At 38.5% G+C, this 20321-nt stretch overlaps 2 protein-coding genes across 3 annotated transcripts in view; one reads left to right on the top strand and one right to left on the bottom strand.

Annotated features, from left to right (window-relative positions):
- The window catches only part of abi3b (ABI family, member 3b), a 13688-nt gene extending 3740 nt beyond the window's left edge, over positions 1-9948 (bottom strand). Inside the window, exons 1-6 of one of the 2 annotated variants that reach the window (XM_024285780.1) lie at positions 9814-9948; positions 6282-6356; positions 4278-4592; positions 4040-4207; positions 2532-2711; positions 1234-1304 (exon numbers count right to left, since the gene is read on the bottom strand). In XM_024285780.1, the coding sequence (XP_024141548.1) occupies positions 1234-1304; positions 2532-2711; positions 4040-4207; positions 4278-4421 (563 nt within the window). In that variant the 5' untranslated portion in view covers positions 4422-4592; positions 6282-6356; positions 9814-9948. The remainder of the gene's footprint in view (positions 1-1233; positions 1305-2531; positions 2712-4039; positions 4208-4277; positions 4593-6281; positions 6357-9813) is intronic. The other variant, XM_024285783.1, reaches the window with a different exon arrangement.
- The window catches only part of LOC112154380 (angiotensin-converting enzyme), a 23951-nt gene continuing 12652 nt past the window's right edge, over positions 9023-20321 (top strand). The window contains exons 1-18 of the mRNA XM_036217192.1: positions 9023-9332; positions 9848-10018; positions 10082-10169; positions 11217-11360; positions 11445-11636; positions 12209-12306; positions 12380-12549; positions 12616-12839; positions 12944-13088; positions 13173-13271; positions 13969-14091; positions 14172-14376; positions 17712-17951; positions 18055-18225; positions 18296-18383; positions 18474-18617; positions 18697-18713; positions 18756-18905. Coding sequence (XP_036073085.1) covers positions 9102-9332; positions 9848-10018; positions 10082-10169; positions 11217-11360; positions 11445-11636; positions 12209-12306; positions 12380-12549; positions 12616-12839; positions 12944-13088; positions 13173-13271; positions 13969-14091; positions 14172-14376; positions 17712-17951; positions 18055-18225; positions 18296-18383; positions 18474-18617; positions 18697-18713; positions 18756-18905 — 2700 coding nt within the window. The 5' untranslated portion in view covers positions 9023-9101. The remainder of the gene's footprint in view (positions 9333-9847; positions 10019-10081; positions 10170-11216; positions 11361-11444; positions 11637-12208; positions 12307-12379; positions 12550-12615; positions 12840-12943; positions 13089-13172; positions 13272-13968; positions 14092-14171; positions 14377-17711; positions 17952-18054; positions 18226-18295; positions 18384-18473; positions 18618-18696; positions 18714-18755; positions 18906-20321) is intronic.

Here is a 20321-nt window from a genome sequence, read left to right as displayed (position 1 = left end):
TCTCAACGGAACCCCTCACTTTCTACTTCTTGATCTAAGCTTGAACAGTGGAACTAACTGGCATTCTCAGCTCAGATCTTCTTCTTGAATCCTTTTCCTGTTTTGTACAGTTCGGTTACCTTTTCCCGTAGATTTTTTTTTTTACACCTCATGACTGAGGATCCAGAAATTTCAGTGCAGCACTGGTTGAAGGATGCAAAGGTTTTTGGGAGCTCAGAAACTCCAAGACACCTCCCTCCAACCACAACCCGACCTTCCTTCTACAGAGTCAGGTTAGCTCCCATCTTGACTAATGCAATTCTCTTCTGTTTGGGCTCTCAAAGATACTCAAACTCATCTGCCTGATTTATCTGATTCTCTTAATCACACCTCCCACTCTGTCTTTTAAAATGTTTTTCAATTATGTTCTAATAGATTTTCAATTATTTTTACTGCTTTCTGTTGTATGGCAACCTTGAGCAATTAACTAAATCAAGGTTTTATTAATATTATTAAAAAGATGACAGAGGTCTATAATGTCTCTCAATAAAACTTTTAAACAGGATGATATATTTTAGCTCCAACACAGACTTAATGTCTCCGGTTTGAACTGGTTATCTCTATAAAAATCACCTGCCCACGTCTTTAAACACTCAGAAACCCTCTTCACCATGACCAAAGAGCTGTCATAGGACACCAGGGAACCATCTCAGTCTGGCCTCTCTATCTCCAAAACCTCTAATGTCTCTGATGGACTCGTTCCTGATCCATCCTGGTCACTTCCAAAGAGAACCTCAGTATTTTCCAGCTCTGCTTCCTGTCTTTTCCTCAGTACTGCTGTCTCTAGATACTTCAAATTCTCAACCTTCTTCATCTCTTTTCCCTGTAACCTCACTTTTCCATTTAACTTCCTCTAATTCACACACATGTACTCTGTTACTGCGGCTAACCTTCACTCCAAAGCTCCACCTGTTCCCTGCTTTAGCGATAAATCACAATATCGTCTGCAAACATCATAATCTGCAATGATTCCTGTTTAACTTAATATGTCAGACTTATAGTATTTACATAAAATACATAATTAATATTATAGCATATCATAGAATCTTTTTTAAATTCTGTCTTTATATAATTGACATTCTGTTGAGCTTCTATTCTTTAATTAACCTTTTCCTTTTTTCTACACGCATTTCAAACTTTTTAGGTATTTTATTGATTTGTTCTAAAAAAAAGAGAAGTACTCTGTCTACATACTCAGAGTCTGGATTCCTTTGTGTGTTGTCTGTTGTCGCCGTGGTCTTCTTTGGCTGAAGCTCATTCACCTGCTGACAGATTAAAGGAAAGAAACTTTGGAGAGAAAATAGACTTGATTTATGTGTAACATTTGATTTGGTTAAGAAATTGAGAAAATGTCAAGTTTTCATCAGATATTATTCATAATTTAATTCAAAAGCAGCTGATAAGAAAACTCTCATTTGAACGCATCACTCATGGATGAATCTTGGAGACGTGAAAAGAGTCTAAATGTGATGTTGTGTGTGTGTGCTTAGAGATTTGTGCGCAACTTTTGAAGATTTGTGGGTAGTTAGTTTCAGGCTGTTGTAATTATAATGTGTGTAAATTGTACTTTTTTAATTATGTAATTTTGTACTTGTGTACAAAATGTATTGCATAACAACAACAAATCAAGAACTGCGCACGTACAAATCTAAAGTTATTTGTACAAATCTAAAGTTATTCGTACAAATCGAAAATTATTCGTACAAATCCAAAGTTATTCGTACAAATCCAAAGTTATTCGCACAAATCTAAAGTTATTCGTACAAATCTAAAGTCATTCGCACAAATCTAAAGTTATTCGCACAAATCTAAAGTTATTCGCACAAATCTAAAGTTATTCGTACAAATCCAAAGTTATTCGCACAAATCTAAAGTTATTCGCACAAATCTAAAGTTATTCGTACAAATCTAAAGTTATTCGTACAAATCCAAAGTTATTCGTACAAATCTAAAGTTATTCGTACAAATCTAAAGTCATTCGTACAAATCTAAAGTTATTTGCACAAATCTAAAGTCATTCGTACAAATCTAAAGTTATTCGCACAAATCTAAAGTCATTCGCACAAATCTAAAGTTATTCGTACAAATCTAAAGTTATTCGTACAAATCTAAAGTTATTCATACAAATCTAAAGTTATTCATACAAATCTAAAGTTATTCATACAAATCTAAAGTTATTCGTACAAATCTAAAGTTATTCATACAAATCTAAAGTTATTCGTACAAATCTAAAGTTATTCGTACAAATCCAAAGTTATTCGCACAGATCCAAAGTTAGTCGCACAAATCCAAAATTATTCGCACAAATCCACAGTTACACACGCATACGTTAACAATAACGCACACACATATCCAATGTTACGTGAAAGTCAGTTTGAGTCTATTTTCTCTCCATACATAACAGCACATAGAGGATGGAAGGGAAGAAACATTTATGGACTTCTTTGTACAAACTTTCAATAAAGTTTTCATTTGAATGTCTTTCTTGTTACCTCAAAACAGTGTCCCACTGAGTCCAGGATGGAATACGATATCGGTTCCCTCTCATAGGACGCCTCGGGCTCCCTCCCGGATGGTGGGGGAGTCAAAGGCTTGGATCGCGTTTTGGCTTTTGGAGACGTGAAAACCCCGATTTCCCTCCGAGCCACTTTTTCTAAGTGGATAGCAGCAGCCTGAACCAAAAGATGGAAAAATGTCAAGATTTTGTTGGGGAAACCTCAACATTTATGCCTGCAGTTATTATGCAGCATTTAAAAGATACAAAAATAACAAAGGCTTTTTAGTTTTCATAAACAAACTCAACGAGAAACTCTTTAAGGTAAATCTGTGGATCTGTGCACTTATTTTTATTAATACCGTGTAAAAAAAAAACAGTTTTTTGAGCTCAAAATTGTCAGTTTGAATTCAAATTTTAAATTAATTTTGATGGTAACTTGTCAAATAGTTTGGTTTAGATGATGGAAAATGAAAACAATTTTGCAGCGCAGCAGTTTTCCAGTGTTGTCTCACAAAAACAAACAGGATTTAAAGTTGGGAAATCGTAAACTCCCATTAGGAAACATATTTTAGGGAAGACGCAACAATTATCCCACTTAGTTAGTTACTCCCTTGTTGTTTATTTATTTGGAACCTTGTGTTGTAAAATCTCCCTTAATTAGTTTGATGCCTCAATAAATTAAAAAATCTTTTAACATTTTGTTTTTGAAACCAAATTAATTTTTATTTAATAAATCAGAGATTCTGTGATGCAATTGACTTAAAAATGTCTTATTTATTTTTAACTTTGTGATATAAAATCTTCCTTAATTAGTGAGTTTCCTCAATTAAATCACAAATCTGTTAACATTTTGTCAATTAAACCTACTTTTATTTAATAAATTGCAGACTTTTTGATAGAATTGACTTAAAGTTTCATATTTATTTACATTTTTGTGTCTAAATCGTCTTTAATCAGTGAGTTTCCTTAATTAAGTTACAAATCTGGTAACATTTTGTTTTTCAAGCCTATTTTTTATTTAAGAAATTGCAGATTTTGTGATAGAATTGACTTAGTTTCATATTTATTTTAATTTTTTGTGTCTAAATTGTCTTTAATCAGTGAGTTTCCTAAATTAAATCACAAATCTGGTAACATCTTGTTTATTAAACCTACTTTTATTTAATAAATTGCCGACTTTGTGATAGAATTGACTCCAAATTTCATATTTATTTTAATTTTTTGTGTCTAAATCTTCCTTAATTAGTGAGTTTCCTCAATTAAATCCCAAATCTGTTAACATTTTGTTTATTAAACCTACTTTTTATTTAATAAATTGCACATTTTATTTATGCATGTTTCTTATTTAGCTCAGTTTTTGCCTTTTTTTCAAGAAATTTGAATAAGTTTGTTTGTTTTTACTCTATTTGCTTCTCTTATTTGTAAGCTGCTTCAGCTAAAAGCGTCTTGAGTGTCTTGAAGGAGCCGTCCCCTCAAAGCCTCGAGGTCTCCTGAGATCCTCACCAGTGACACCAGGTTGACGGAGGACTCCATGTCTCTGATCTGCATGGCCTGAGAGTCCAGCAGCTTCAGCAGAGAGCTGGCCACTCTGTTGATCTGGTAGGACACGCTGGCCAAAGCCTGGGCCACCAAAGCCTTGGCCTCTTCAATGGCTTTGCTGGGATCGTCTGTCTGTAGTTTCACACGAGAATCCATCAACAGGCGTTCAGTCGATCTACTTCCTAATCTAATGATCACTCACCTGAAGATACTTGTTCTCGCAGTAATCTGCCACCTGGAGAAGGTTGCTGTGGTTGTCTGTGAGAGCCTTCCTGGAGGCTGGAGCCTCCTCAAAAATCTGGGTGATGATTTCTGAGAAGGTCTTCTGCTCTGCCATGTCTCCCATGCTGTTGGGCTGTGGAGGTTTTTCTAGAAGGTCTGCTCTGGGAGATAGAAGTGTAGACGCTCCTGACAGGACTGAGTGGAGGCAGCGGGGGGGTTGGAAGGTGGAGAATGCGGAACAGACCGCAGGGTAGGATTTTTGAGCTGCTGCATTCAGGGCAGGACCGCACACGACCTGAGAGACGGTAAAAACATCTGAGCGAAGATCTGAGGTCTTCTGTCACTGCTGTCATATGACACATAAGAAGTGTATATCGTTAAACCAAATATTACACAAACATCATGCAAATTATCTATATTAATAATTTAAAAAAGTAACAATAAAAAAAAAATAAAAAACATAAATCCGCCAGTAAGATGCAATACTCCATGTATCCATTAGAGGTCAGTGTTGTGAAGAAAACAGCAAAGTGTTTCCAGGCTTAGAAATTAATTTTTATTAAAAATAAATATATTGTTTTCATCTCTCTCTCTCTCTCTCTCTCTCTCTCTCTCTCTCTCTCTCTCTCTATTTATACATTATATATTTATTTTATATATTTTTTTAATAACAATTTACAAGAGAAAACAACATGAATTTTAAGCTCCTTTAAAAACTAAAAAAAAACAATTTTACTGGTAAAATTCATTTTGAGGTGCTACAATAATAATAGTAATAATAATAATAATAAAATCATAATAATAAAGGGTTTGTTGTGTTGATACATTTTAAAATAGATTTACAAATATTTAGTTTTGACATAAAAATCATGCAAAAATGATCAATTTAATTAAATTAATCGATTATTGTCTGAAATGGGTATACATACAATACATATCAGTGATTAAAAAAGATCCAAATTGTTTTATTTCAATAAAACGGTGTACTTCTGATATATTTTTGTGAGAAAAATGTGAAACCCAGTTTATACTTTTGTTCTGTGACTCTAATATGCTTTAATACTAATGCAAATAATGAAGATGACATGAAATGTACTGATAAAACGATCACTGAGATCATTTTAAATGTTCATTCAGCTAAAAGAAAAAGAGAAATTAACTTTAAAAAATAATTAGGGGAAGCAAATAATCCATAGTCTGTGATTTGACTGTCAAATGCGGCTCTTTTCATGAATACATTTTATTTTATGAGTCTAAAAACTCAACACAAAACCTTGAAGACAAACTTTTCTAAAACACAATTGTTTTGGATTCAATTTTTTGTGTTTTGGTTTATGGAAACACTAAAAGAATAATAAGAGAGGAGACAAATTGTTGTTGTTTTACCATAATTTGTTAAAAGAAATTAACAAAATTAAAAATTAAACAGTAATAACAATAATAATGAATCTAATGATCCAACTGTCAAATTAGAAGTGCACTTTTATAAAGTTTACTCTCACAATAACGTATCTCTTTAAATGTGATCCTGGTCTTTTCTCATCGATTATATTTTATTTTTATTTTCACAGAGTGAGTGCTCTTTATTTTTGTTGGATCTTTGTGTTTTGTCCAGGTTCTGGATGGTGAGTTGATGGTTGCACCGGACTGGACCATTGACTGCATGAAAAGTGGACTGAGTGACCCCTCCCCCCTCTGTTCTAAACAGGAAGTATCAGCTGGTTCCAGAAACACAGATCAAACAAAAACAACGAGCACTCACTCTGTTGGAAAAAGAAAATGAAAAAAGAGAGAAAATACAAACTTATCATGTCAGTTGAATGGAGCACAACCTTTTGTGGGAGATTTAAATCTTTGGTGTCTTCCAGCAAGTATTTAAATCACAAACAATGTTTGAACTAAGTGTATTTAGCAGAAGTTTTATAATAAAATTCAAATTCATTCTTCTGTTTTTTTTTAATAAAAGTGGGTCACTTTTACCCACCTTTTTGCTTGGGATAAGACAACGGGTAGAGCTGCAGCAGCTGACCACGAGGGGGAGGAGTCAACTGAGGAATCACTGTAAAAAGAAAATATTTAAAAAACTAAAAACACTGATGAAAGAAACAAACAATTAAACACAAAAATAAGGAATATAAAAATGAGTTATTAATAATCCAGTTTAAAATAATAAAATAAATAAATTATAAACATAAAATTAATAAAAATGCTAAAATTAGCTAAGCGCCAGGTTAAAAAAGGCCCCTCTGCGTAGGTTTTGTTGCTCAGTTGGAATGGTTAGCAGACCAGTGCCAGAGGATCACATTTTACTGAAAGGTCTCAGAGATAAAAATTTGCAAGACTGTCGAGAATTTAAAAAACATCTTAAAATCATCCTGAAGCGAGGGCGGAGTGGTGGAATTCTTAGCCACGCCGTTTACGTTTTCCTGACATAGGTTGCTCTACGACGTCCCAACAGGCCACTCCAACTCTTTCTCACCAGCCTGTAACCTGAGCCTGAAGAGGAGAGCCTGGAGCACATCTGCTGTTGTTCAAAGGTCCTGGGTGAGGGTCGCCACTGCTGGCGCCATGACCAAGTCCTGAAGGCGATAGTCAAACACATCGCCTTTGTCCGGACTGGGGAGGAGCCGTCACTAGCTGGAAGAGCCACTCAGGCCTGTTGGGGAGTTGAAGTCAACCTAGAAAATCAACTGAAATTCCCAGAAACCATCACCACTACAACCCTGAGGCCAGATATGCTGCTCGTCTCAGAAGCCTCCAAGCAGATCGTCTCCCAGAACTGACCGTCCCACTGGGACGACCGGATCGACGAGGTGAATGAGAAGAAGAGGTCAAGCTAAGGGTGTATTCAGACTGGGATAGTTCTTTGGTTCAGATCAAGTCCACTTATTTTTTTGAGTGCTGAAGATTGTATTTGGTCTGTATTCAGGCTGAGTCTATCGGAGATTTTTGTTTTGGACTAAAGCTTGTAAACAAAACCACTTGATCAAAAATCTCTTCAGTCATTGGCCAGTACTTACGGGGGTGGGTCATAACAAGAATTTTTCACTTTTAAAATTAATCCGGCCACCGTATTGCCATGAAAGGCATATTTATAATCAGGTAGAGCTTTTTTCAAAATCATACTTAAAAGAAAAGAAAAATATCTCTTGGGATACATCGCGATACACATCGTATCGACATCGCCAGTCTTTTGCGAATACACACCCCTAACTAAAAAAGAATTAGTCTCACGGTTGCTGTGGACAAGGAAGGGGCAACCATGGTTGGGTAGCACTGCCTGGACACAAGCTGAAACCAGATCAGGTAGATTGCCGGTACTCCTGTTCTTGGCCATGGACCTCATCTCTGGCTCGTTTTTATGGTGGACCTCATCTATGGCTCATCATGACCGTGGACCTCGCCTCTGGCTCGTCTTGGCCGTGGACCTCAACTCTGGCTCGTCTTGGCCGTGGACCTCGCCTCTGGCTCGTCTTGGCCGTGGACCTCGCCTCTGGCTCGTCTTGGCCGTGGACCTCACCTCTGCCTCGTCTTGGCCGTGGACCTCATCTATGGCTCATCTTGGCTGTGGACCTCATCTCTGGCTCGTTTTTATGGTGGACCTCATCTCTGCCTCGTCTTGACCGTGGACCTCGCCTTTGGCTCGTCTTGGCCGTGGACCTCACCTCTGGCTCGTCTTGGCCGTGGACCTCGCCTCTGGCTCGTCTTGGCCGTGGACCTCGCCTCTGGCTCGTCTTGGCCGTGGACCTCATCTATGGCTCATCTTGGCTGTGGACCTCATCTCTGGCTCGTTTTTATGGTGGACCTCATGTATGGCTCGTCATGACCGTGGACCTTGCCTCTGGCTCGTCTTGGCCGTGGACCTCGCCTTTGGCTCGCCTTGGCCGTGGACCTCACCTATCGCTCGTCATGACCGTGGACCTCATCTCTGGCTCATCTTGGCTGTGGACCTCATCTATGACTCGTCTTGGCCGTGGACCTCTTCTATGACTCGTCTTGGCTGTGGACCTTGCCTCTGGCTCGTCTTGGCCGTGGACCTCACCTCTGCCTCGTCTTGGCCGTGGACCTTATCTATGGCTCATCTTGGCTGTGGACCTAATCTCTGGCTTGTTTTTATGGTGGACCTCATCTATGGCTCGTCATGACCGTGGACCTCGCCTCTGGCTCGTCTTGGCCGTGGACCTCACCTATGGCTCGACTTGGAAAAAGAAACTAGCAAAAACATCAAATAAATTTAAAATAATGAAGCGAATTAGCAAGTTTTTTTTCAATCTTTTAACATGTACCAAAAATTTGGGAAATTTTGAAATAATCAATTTATCTGTTTTATTATTTTTTGGCTTATTTGATCATATTTACCATTTTTCTAAATATGTTTTTGGTATATTTTATGGTAAAATCCTGTGAATTACTGATTTCAGTTTGTATATATATTTATATATTAATGGGTTTTGGCCTTTTGGCGAACATAAAAAAACATAAAAATTCTAGATTTATTCAGGCGAAAATCTTCCTAAGCTGTAGAAACTCTTTAGACAAGGTTGAAAAATTCTACAGAGAGAAAACTAAATGCAACGAAGACGCAGAAAACTGCTCTGGTCTGTTTTCCAGTCGTCCCTGTTTTACTTGTTGTTGACCATTCCAGTTGACAGACCTGATCCATATCATGATGGAGAAAGACAGGCACGTGTTTTTCTAAAGGACCAATCACAATAATGTATGAACACCAGCCCCACAGGTAAGTAGAGAGCTTTAAAAGCTGCTGATCTCCGTCGTCTTCCTCACTCTGGAGGAGGTTTTCATCATGGCTGCTGGTCAGAAATGGCTGCTGTGGTTGATCACGCTGTGGCCTCTTCTACTCTCCTCTGGAGCTCTTCCTGCTCACTGGCTGCCAGGAGAATATGAAAACAGCAGCTCTGATGCTCTGAGGTTCCTCAGCGATTACAACAGCACAGCTGAGGAGGTTTTCTCCTTCGCCGTGTTTGCCAGCTGGAACTTTGACACCAACCTGACGGACTACAACTCCAGACTTCAGGTGAGAAGACAGCAGTCTGAAGGACATTTGGATGAGTGAGAATATTTGGTGCTTTTTATTAAAGTCAAAGCTTTGGTCAGTTTAGACCAGAGGTCGGCAACCTTTAACAGTAAAAGAGCCATTTGGACGTTTTTTTTGCTGATCAAACCCTACAAGGAGCCGTATCTTTACCTTTTACCTTTAGTAGAGGCCAAATTAGCGAAAAATCTAGCTCGTTACTTAATCATTAGCTGAACTCCAAATTAGCATAACATTCCTCAGTAAATTAAATCAACCAAAAAATGTTAGCATGGTGCTAAAATAGAAGCTAAACTGTAAATTAGCATTAAAACTCCAGTAGATAATAAATTAGCCAAAAATATTATCATATATTGCTAAAATATTAGCTAAATTCCTAATTAGCCAATTAAATTGCTTGACTTCAGAATATAGACCATTAAATCCTTAAACATTTGAACACTAAACTCTCATTTTTCAGTACTTGACCATAAGGCTGACTCCACATTCTCTTTCAGGTGGAGGCTTTTCTTGAATTTGATGATTTCTCTGAAGCTTGGGGGCTAAAAGCCAAGACGGTCTTCAGCGATGAGTTGATCGACTCTCTCCCTGACCGAAAAGACAGAGTCATGATCCGAGGAATCAAGATTCTGGGTTCTGCCAACCTGAAAAAGAATGAAAGAGAGGAGGTTGGTTCTACTTTTTTTTTTTTTTTTAAAGTCACATAAAATGACTTTGTGTTTCTTTGTTAGCTGAACGTCATTCTGAGCAACATGAGCCGCATTTATTCTACTGCTAAGATTTCCCCGATGCCCAATGTTAGCTGGACCATTGACTTTGGTGAGTACATTTAAATCTAATTTAGTCAAACATGGGATGCAGAAATTGTGCATTTCTAGCTGTCAGAGTAAAATGTCTTTTATTTTGAAGGGCTCCCAGAAACTAACAGTGACAGCAATATGCAGCATGATCACTAAAACACTTTTTAGAAATAATGTATATATGTGAATAAAACTTCTAAAATGAGTGTTCTAAACATTAAAGATTAATCCCAAAAAACTCAAAAAGTTTAACTTTAGTTTAGGGCCGAGTATCGCCAATAATTTCCAGAATCAATTCAATTCAGAATTATTTATTTATTCTTTCAATCCACTCGATTTGGATTTACCCATTTTGACACATTTATTTAGAAATACATTTATTATCTATAAATATGTTTTGAAGATTTTCATATTAATCTTGTACAGTTCACATACTATAAAATGTATCAGTGAAATGATAATGAGATTGTTAATACCATACAGTGTTACATGGATTCTCCAACAATTCAATCTTTCCTGGAGAGCGCTTTTTAGTTTGGCCACCAGGTGGCGATCACGCTATAGCACTATACCTCATTCCGAAACACGAAAGGATGAGTAAAAAAACTGTTTTAGACCACAAATGGTTATTTTAAAGAATATTTCCTAAAAAGTGTTTGGAAAATTCATACCTGAGAGTTTATAAAGATGTTTATTTAGTCAGCAATGTATGTTTGGGTCAACCGAGCGTTAGCTTTAGCCGTCCAATGGGAAATCCCATTATACGTTAGCATCAAGCTAGCGGACTTTAGCATCATGCGTTAGATCTATGGATCGATTATTGATCTATTAAGGTTAAATCAATTCAGATGAATCTTGATCATCACAGCTCTACTATAGTTGGATGAATTAAAATGAATGGTTAGCTTTGTCTAGTTAACTTATTTCTAGCTTTTAGGAGTTTTTATTTAAGAAATAATCAATAAAGAAAAAAAAACAGAAAATGATCCTATAAAACACAATTTTAATTTAAATGTAGTTGTTTTATATCATTGTAGTAGCTGATAAATTGTCTTTTATTTTGAAGGGCTCTCAGAAACGATGGCCAAATCCAGGAACTACAACAAACTGCTGTTCGTCTGGGAGGCCTGGCACAACGCAGCAGGAGCTCCTCAGAAGAAACTCTACTCCAGGTTTGTGGAGCTCAGCAACAAAGCCGCCAGAGCTGATGGTGAGAACTTGCTCAAAAGAATTCATTAATAAACTCTAGTTGAGTAAATATCTAAACAGAACTCCTATAATCTGTGTCCATCAGGATATGCAGACACCGGAGCTGTTTGGAGATCCTGGTATGAGAGTGAAACCTTTGAGCAGGACATGGATGATCTCTATAAAACCATCCAGCCGCTCTATCTGCACCTTCACGCCTTTGTGCGCCGCAAGCTCTACGACCAATATGGTTCCAAGTACATCAACCTGAAGGGACCAATCCCTGCTCACCTGTTGGGTAAGATGGATATTAGTGTTTGTTGGTCTTTTTTGAACAGCTTTTTTCTTTCGTCTGAACCTGTTCGAGGCAAATTTGGATAAAGAAATACTCAGAAATGTCCCAAGAACATGGAAACCCTTGTACTATCCTAGGTATGTTGACGTTGGGAGTGGGGTCATCTGGACCCAACATTAACTATTTTTTTTTTTTTTTCTTTCTCTGGTGTCCTTGAAAGACATGAAATCCTGTCCACCTTCATCCACATTAGTCATGGGATGGATAACACGTCAATGTAAGGCTTGGGTCATCTAGACCCCATAAGATAGCACAAGGATTATCGGAGACAATCCAATACTTTGATGTGAAAAAACTTTAAGACCCACTCCAATAAAAAATGTATTTAACCCTTTTGGGGTCCAGATGACCCAAACCTTACATTGGTGTGTTATCCATCCTATGAAAAACTGGTTCCACACTGTCTAGTGGGTCCAGATGACCCCACTGCCAATGTCAACATGCCTCTGATGACACAAGGGTTTAAGAATCAATATCTGGCAGAAGTTTGATTAAAATCTTACCGTCTGACTTAGGAAACATGTGGGCTCAGCAGTGGAACAGCATTTACGATCTGATGATCCCATTTCCTGGTAAAGTCGACGTGGACGTGACTGACGAAATGGTCAGACAGGTGAGTGTCACGGATGGTTTACCGCTAGGGTCAACGAAATATTTTAAGTAAAGTTGTTACGTCTCTTTCCCAGGGCTACAATGCCACACACATGTTCCGAATGGCAGAGGAGTTCTTCACTTCCCTGGGATTACTGGAGATGCCAATGGAGTTCTGGGAAGGATCCATGATAGTCAAGCCTGACGATCGAGACGTTGTGTGTCACGCATCGGCCTGGGACTTCTACAACCGCAAAGACTTCAGGTAGAAGGATCTGTCAGTTGCTTAAAGTTTTAGTGCATCGTAGACTCGACGTTTTATCCTTTACAGGATCAAGCAGTGCACTAGAGTCACAATGGACGACCTCTTCACCGTACACCACGAGATGGGGCACATCCAGTACTTTCTGCAGTACAAGGACCAGCCGGTTGGTTTTCGCGGTGGTGCTAACCCAGGTTTTCATGAAGCCATCGGGGATGTCATGTCCCTTTCTGTTTCAACACTGAAGCATCTTCACACGGTTAACCTGCTGAAGTCTGCAGAGTCTGATCCAGGTAACTACACAACTTCCTTTCACATTTGGTTTATCGTCAACAATCTTGACAGTTGTCATAACCATTAACCAACTGGCATTGGGTTTTTTTTATTGTTCCACCAGAAACGGACATCAACTTCCTGTTAAATATGGCCCTACAGAAAATAGCTTTCCTGCCTTTTGGTTATCTCATGGATCTCTGGAGATGGGGAGTGTTTAGTGAGAAAACCCCTCCAGAGAGGTACAACGCTGACTGGTGGTACCTCAGGTAGGACGGTGCGCAAACACTTTCACTGAATATGAAGTTCAATGATCTTGTATTGAAGCATTTGATGCACTGATCTCCTTCCAGAACCAAATATCAGGGAATCTGTCCGCCCATCAGACGGACGGAGGACGACTTTGATCCTGGGGCCAAATTCCACATCCCCAACAATACTCCATACATCAGGTAATGTTCCGCTTTCACCATTTGGGACTAAAATGAACGGTTTTGGTTACATAGACTTCCATACATTTGACTTTTACCCTTCCTATGAAATGCAAAGGACCGCAGGGGTTCAGGCGTCATGTCTGGAGTTTACCACACTCAGCGGAACAATGTTGTGGGACAAGGGGCACATTTTCTTAACCTATCTTCCTCAAGGGTACAAAAATAATCCTACTTCCAGGAGTTGATCAGTTTGAGCTCAAATGTCATTCCTTACTATCTAACTTGGGGACCAATAGGATTTCACTCCCTTTTGACACCAAACTCTAGTGGTCATTTTGGGGAACTGCAACAATTCATACCTGAGATCTGCTTTGATTCTATGCATACATGCTGGAGTGTAACCAAACACTAAATCAACTTTGTCTGTTGACCTCTATGAATAGAACTTTAAAAGTGTTATTTGTTTTGATTCTTAAAAATATAGTCAAAAACTGTTGGTGTGCTGCCCCCTACAGGTTGAATTGATGTATTACATATGAATATCATGATTGGTCAAACCATTAAGTCTCACGTCATGATCTGCAGATCCAGTAATGATAACAGTACTGCCCTTAAGCCCCGCCCCTCTGACTTTATTCTCAAATTTCAGCTGTGGGTGGAGTCGGGCTCCAACTTCCTGTTTGGTTCTCCTTTAAGAACTTATTTTCCTCTGCAGGTATTTTGTCAGCTTCATCCTCCAGTTTCAACTCCATGAGAAGTTGTGTGAAGCAGCCAATCACACGGGTCCTCTGCACACATGTGACATCTACCGCTCTAAAGAAGCAGGAGCCCTTCTGAAGTATGAACAACTCTTTTCTGAATTTCTATCCATTATCCAATAGACTATAAATCTGTAATCACTTCTTTCTTCCTCTCCAGGAAAATCCTTGAACCTGGTTCTTCCAGACCTTGGACTGAACTCCTCCAAGAGACGATCGGCACCGATAAGATCGACGCCAGTTCGCTCATGAAATACTTCGACCCTGTTATTAGATGGCTGGAAAAGCAGAATGTGAACGAGACGTTGGGGTGGCCGGACTTCATGTGGCTCCCACCTGTACCTGAAGACTACCCAGAAAACATAGGGGATTAACCTTTGACATTAAGGAATACTGAGTGATAGGGTGAGGGTTGTGTGTACTAAAGTAGTCCTCATACTTATATTTTTGTCTAGTTTGTGACTAAATGTGGTATTCGTTTGCATTTATTGGGTGTGAGGGGGAAAACAGTCTTGCACGTTAGCCTTACTTGTCCTTTAAGGCTCGTCTGCCAGATATGGAAACCAGCTGGAATAATCCAAACCAGCATTTGAGTATTTCTTAAGTCTTCTAATGCTTTTCTGGGGGGGGTTTATCAGACCTTTGGTGATGAGGAAACTGGTTTGGTGAAAGGAAGAATCGAGCATTTAACATAAAAACTTACCGTCAGTCCTCCAAACAGAGTAAAATGTAGTAAAAGTGGATTAAGAAAACATGGATTAAGGGAAAAAAAAAGTCTCTTAAAATAAACATTTGGTTTATTCTGATCCACTGCACATCTTCTCCATTAGACCACCAATCATGATCCACTTTTAGAGTAAATTTGAAACCAGCCTCCAGCAGTTAAAGATGCTAAATATTTTCTACATCACTGACTGTCTGGAAATGATGCAATTTATGTCATTTTTACAGAGGAAATTGAACTTTGACGATGAAAAACGATGCCATTGTCTAAACCAGGGGTCCCCAAACTTTTCCTTGTGAGGGCCACATAACAGTTTTCTTCTCTGATGGGGTCGGTTTGTAGGCTAACAGGAAAAGTGTAACAGTTACTGCCTAAACAGAAACATTTACGGTTTTTCAGAAAGCCACCAAATTTTAAATAAATTCTTTCTGTAATCTTAATAGAAAAGAATAAAACTAAAACATTTTTTAAAAACTAGTTATATAGCGTTACCTGTGATAGATTAATAACTGATGATGCTTAAAGTGATAGCTAAAAACACTGAAGCTGATAGCTAGCTAAAATATTAGCGAGGTTCCAAATTACCGGAAAAACCTAAAACAATTCTAAATCAGCCAAAACAGCTAGCATGTAGCTGAAATATTAGCTAAATTCGAAATTAGCCTAAAAAATCTGAAAAAGTCTAAATTAGCCAAGACAGCTAGCATGTAGCTGAAATATGAGCTAAATTCGAAATTAGCATAAAAAATCTCAAAGAGTCTAAATTAGCCAAAACAACTAGCATGTAGCTGAAATATTAGCTACATTTGAAATTAGCCTAAAAAATCAGAAAAAGTCTAAATTAGCCAAAACAGCTAGCATGTAGCTGAAATACTAGCTAAATTTGAAAATAGCCTAAAAAAATCTCAAAAAGTCTAAATTAGCCAAAACAGCTAGCGTGTAGCTGAAACATTAGCTAAAGGCCAAATTAGCCTAATAAACAGAAAAAGCCCACATTAGCCAAAACATTTGTGGGGACCCCCTGGTCTAAACAAGTAACGTAAAAACTGAATATATATTTTACTAAAGCGGTAGCTGATTAAAAGTTTGAGGAAGTATTTAAATTCTATTACAAACTTATAAAAAAGCCAAAGCAGCCGGACTAATGTCTGTTACTAATGATAGGAATCATATTTGGGTTTCTGAGTTTCTTCGAATGCCGTCTGAAGCTCATTAACCCGCTGATGGTTAAAAAGGAAATGACATCACATGTCCATGTGATGGGGATGAAAAGGGACTTTTTTTGTGAAAACTCTCAATAAAGTCTTCAGTTTGAACCTCAGAACTGAGTCCACTGTGTGATATATTGGTTTTCTGGTGTAGTAAACCTTTCCAGATGGTGGAGGAGTCGAATGCTTGGCATGTCCTTTAGTTTTTGGAAAAGTAAAAGTCCCAATTTCACTTCCTCCAAGAGTTATGAATGCTGTTATTGTGTGGCATTTAAAAAAAAAAGCTTTTTCTGATTTGCTCTTGATTAAACTTTTCCTTAGTCCTGTTTTATTACCAATCTAATAAACAGTTTAAGGTAAATTTGTCATAATACAGTAGAGTTCAACACCTTTAGGGTCTGTGTGAGGCACTTAAAATAAATACAGTGTTTTTCTCTAGGCTGGTTTTTCAAAATAAAATGGCAAAAACGATCAAATTCAAGCGTCAACAGAAACAGTTGAAACTGAGGCTGCTCTCAGACTGGACCCTTTTGATTCTATTTACATTTTCAGTCTGAATAGACCCGAGTGGACCCTAGTCCTGGATCAGGAACCGCTCTCTGACTCATCTTTAGAGGTGGTCTTGATTCATTCAGACTGAACTCCGGTTCGCTGTGAGCTTCCTCAGTCTGAATAGACTTTGAATGGAACAACTGGACCAAAATGGCCACCGTAGCCGGTCATTTTGGTAAATGGTAAAGAACGTATACTTGTATAAGATTGTTTATCTTCACATCAATGTAAGGGTCAGATCAACTGGACTCCATAAGTACTCCACCGGTACTCCAACCCAGTACTGGTACCCTAGAGCTGTCTTCGGGACGCATCCAGTATCAGTATTCTAACCCAGTACCGGTACCCCAACCTGGTACTGGTTGGTGCTCGGTACTGCATCTGGTATCAGTTTGGGTCCAGTACCGCGCCTTGTCCCACATCCAGTGCTGGGTTTGGGTACTGGTACTGGACACATCCTGAGAACCAGTCTGCGTCCGGTACCGCGTCCTGAGGGTTGTGGACACTTGATTTTACACCCAGAACGTCAAAAAGTGACGCGGAGGAATCCTGAACCAAACGTCAATATGTGACGTTCTGGGAATGAGAATATACATGTTATAAAAACGAGTCGTCTGGATCATTTAGACTCTAAATGCTCTAAATTTTAGAGCAAAGTAATCAACTTTTTACACTAAAATCACATTAATACTGTATCATTATTGTTGTTATCATTAATATTACATCTTATTTATACGTTTGAATCAGTTATTCTATTTATTACCATATTTGAAACAAATTTAATTAAAAAAAAATACTTTTGCATTATATAATTTACATTATTTGCACTTTTCTGATGGTATTAGGAGACCAAAAAAACGAGAAAAACAAGTAAGCAGAACAACAAACAAACACAAAGGGGAAGTAAATATCTAGATGCATCTTCACCTGGAATACTTTCTTGACATAAAACTTCAGAGAATTGGTTAAAAGAAAATAGTAAATATATTAAATATGTTGCTGCTCTGGTCTCCAGGTTTGACCTTTTTAATGACCGCTCGGCTTGTTTTCCAGTTTTCCCTGCTTTACTTGTTACTTACGATTTCACTCAGGCGGTTTCAGGTCAAACACCTACCTGCCCGTCATTCTTAAGGATCGATGAATAACACCAGCCCCACAGGTAAGTAGGGAGCTTTAAAAGCTGCTGATCTCCGTGGTCTTCCTCACTCTGGAGGAGGTTTTCATCATGGCTGCTGGTCAGAAATGGCTGCCGTGGTTGATCACGCTGTGGCCTCTTTTACTCTCCTCTGGAGCTCTTCCTGCTCACTGGCTGCCAGGAGAATATGAAAACAGCAGCTCTGATGCTCTGAGGTTCCTCAGCGACTACAACAGCACAGCTGAGGAGGTTTTCTCCTTCGCTGCATCTGCCAGCTGGAACTACAACACCAACCTGACGGACTACAACTCCAGACTTCAGGTGAGAAGACGGCAAGAAATACAGATCATAAAATACAATTTTACTACCTAAACTATTTATTTTAAGTCCCACCCTGACTCCTCATTTATGTATTTTCTTTCAGGTGGAGGCTTTACTTGAATTTGATGATTTCTCTGAAGCTTGGGGGGTAAAAGCCAAGACGGTCTTCACTGAGGAGTTAATCGACTCTCTTCCTGACCCCAAAGACAAAGTCTTGATCAAAAACATCAAGATTCTGGGTTCTGCCAACCTGCAACAGAACGAAAGAGAGGAGGTCGGTTCTACTTTTTGGTGATGGAGAATAAAAATTGTCACATTAAGTGACTTTAAATTCCTCTTTTTAGTACACCACCATTCTGAGCAACATGAGCCGCATCTATTCCACTGTTAAGATTTCCTCACCACCAAATGTCAGCTGGAGCCTGGACTTTGGTAAGTAAATATAACCACAAATGAATGCTCAAACATGCAATGCAGAAATAGTGTTTCAGCTGTCAGGGTGAAATGTCTTTTATTTTGAAGGGCTCTCAGAAACGATGGCCAAATCCAGAAACTACAACAAACTGCTGTTCGTCTGGGAGGCTTGGCACAACGCGGCAGGACCTCCTCAGAAGGAACTCTACTCCAGGTTTGTGGAGCTCAGCAACAAAGCCTTCAGAGCTGATGGTGAGAACTTACCGTTCAATTCTGACATGACAATCGAATTCATCAAAACTATTGAAGCCCCCTAATCTGTGTCCATCAGGATTTGCCGACACCGGAGCTCGTTGGTGATCTCGGTATGAGAGTGAAACCTTTGAGCAGGACATGGATGATCTCTATAAAACCATCCAGCCGCTCTACCTGCACCTTCACGCCTTTGTGCGCCGCAAGCTCTACGACCAATATGGTTCCAAGTACATCAACCTGAAGGGGCCAATCCCTGCTCACCTGTTGGGTAAGATGGATATTAGTGTTTGTTGGTAATGCAAATGTTGGCATTTATTTATATTTATTTTTTTATTTATTTATTTTTTTCAAACACGTCAATAACTAGAATACAATTTATATGATATACAAGTATAGATGCTGTTAGAATGGAAATAAAAACAATAAAAATGTATGTGTATCTTTTTTTTAAGTATTCCCTAATATTTTTCCAGTTTTAATATGTAAATCTAGTGATAATTTGTTACTATCTAGTCATTTTGATAGCATTGATGAATCTGATAAGATTATAAGTTGTCATATTTATAAAATATTACTCCTCGTAGTCGGGCTGCACGGTGGCGCAAGTGGTTAGCGCTCTCGCCTCACAGCGAGAAGGCCCTGGTTCGAATCCCGGCTGGGACCTTTCTGTGTGGAGTTTGCATGTTCTCCCCGTGCATGCGTGGGTTTTCACCGGGGACTCCGGCTTCCTCCCACCGTCCAAAAACATGCTTCATAGGTTAATTGGTGACTCTAAATTGCCCCTAGGTGTGAATGTGTGAGTGAATGGGTGTGTGATTGAGGCCCTGCGACAGACTGGCGACCTGTCCAGGGTGTACCCCGCCTTCGCCCTTCAGTAGCCGGGATAGGCTCCGGCACCCCGCGACCCCGAAAGGGACAAAGCGGTCAAGAAGATGGATGGATGGATTACTTCTCGTAATACATTGTGTCATCTGCAAACAATGGTAGTTTTAATAACTTAACATGTCATTTATATACATAGTAAAGAGTTTTGGTCCTAACATAGAGCTCTAAGGGACACCACAAGTATAGTTTAGATGAAAAATGATCACTGTTAACATGGTGAACCTTTATATTTGGATGATTTTTTTACCAGTTCCATACCACTTATTTAACTATGTGTGTGATTTTTTTTAATTATTATTATTATTATTATTATTATTATCTAAGGGTTTTGGAATTGTTAAATTGTATTGATTACAGCAATGGTTGTGTATCTTCTTGTTCTAAAATTACACTGTTCTTCATTTCTCATTGACTATTTGTCAGTACATTTTTCTAGACGTATACAGAACAGATTTTCAATTATTCTAGAAAACTGAGCAGAGAAATTCCTCTATAGGTTTGGAGCTTGTTTGTATCATTTTGTTATAAGACATAGCCTGTTTTCAATTATAAGCGACAGATATAGACAAGAGGTTTTGAGATGTATCTGGCAACCCTTTTCACCAATGGTATATCTGTATCTTGGCAGTTCTGTTTTTTTATTTTTAGATTTTTTTGAAGCAGAATTAATTTTTATTCTTTCATTATATTACTTAATTTACTGATCTGGTATTTCTGCCACTAATGTTTTTAATTTGTTTACATCAGGTTGTTATAATTTTCTAGTTTTTATTAAATTTGTTGTCAAGAACTGTAAATGGTCTGGGATATCGCACA

The sequence above is a fragment of the Oryzias melastigma genome, linkage group LG19 (assembly GCF_002922805.2).
Source record: "Oryzias melastigma strain HK-1 linkage group LG19, ASM292280v2, whole genome shotgun sequence".
In the NCBI taxonomy this organism is placed as follows: Eukaryota; Metazoa; Chordata; class Actinopteri; order Beloniformes; family Adrianichthyidae; genus Oryzias; species Oryzias melastigma.
This window is presented reverse-complemented; position numbering and strand designations above follow the sequence as displayed.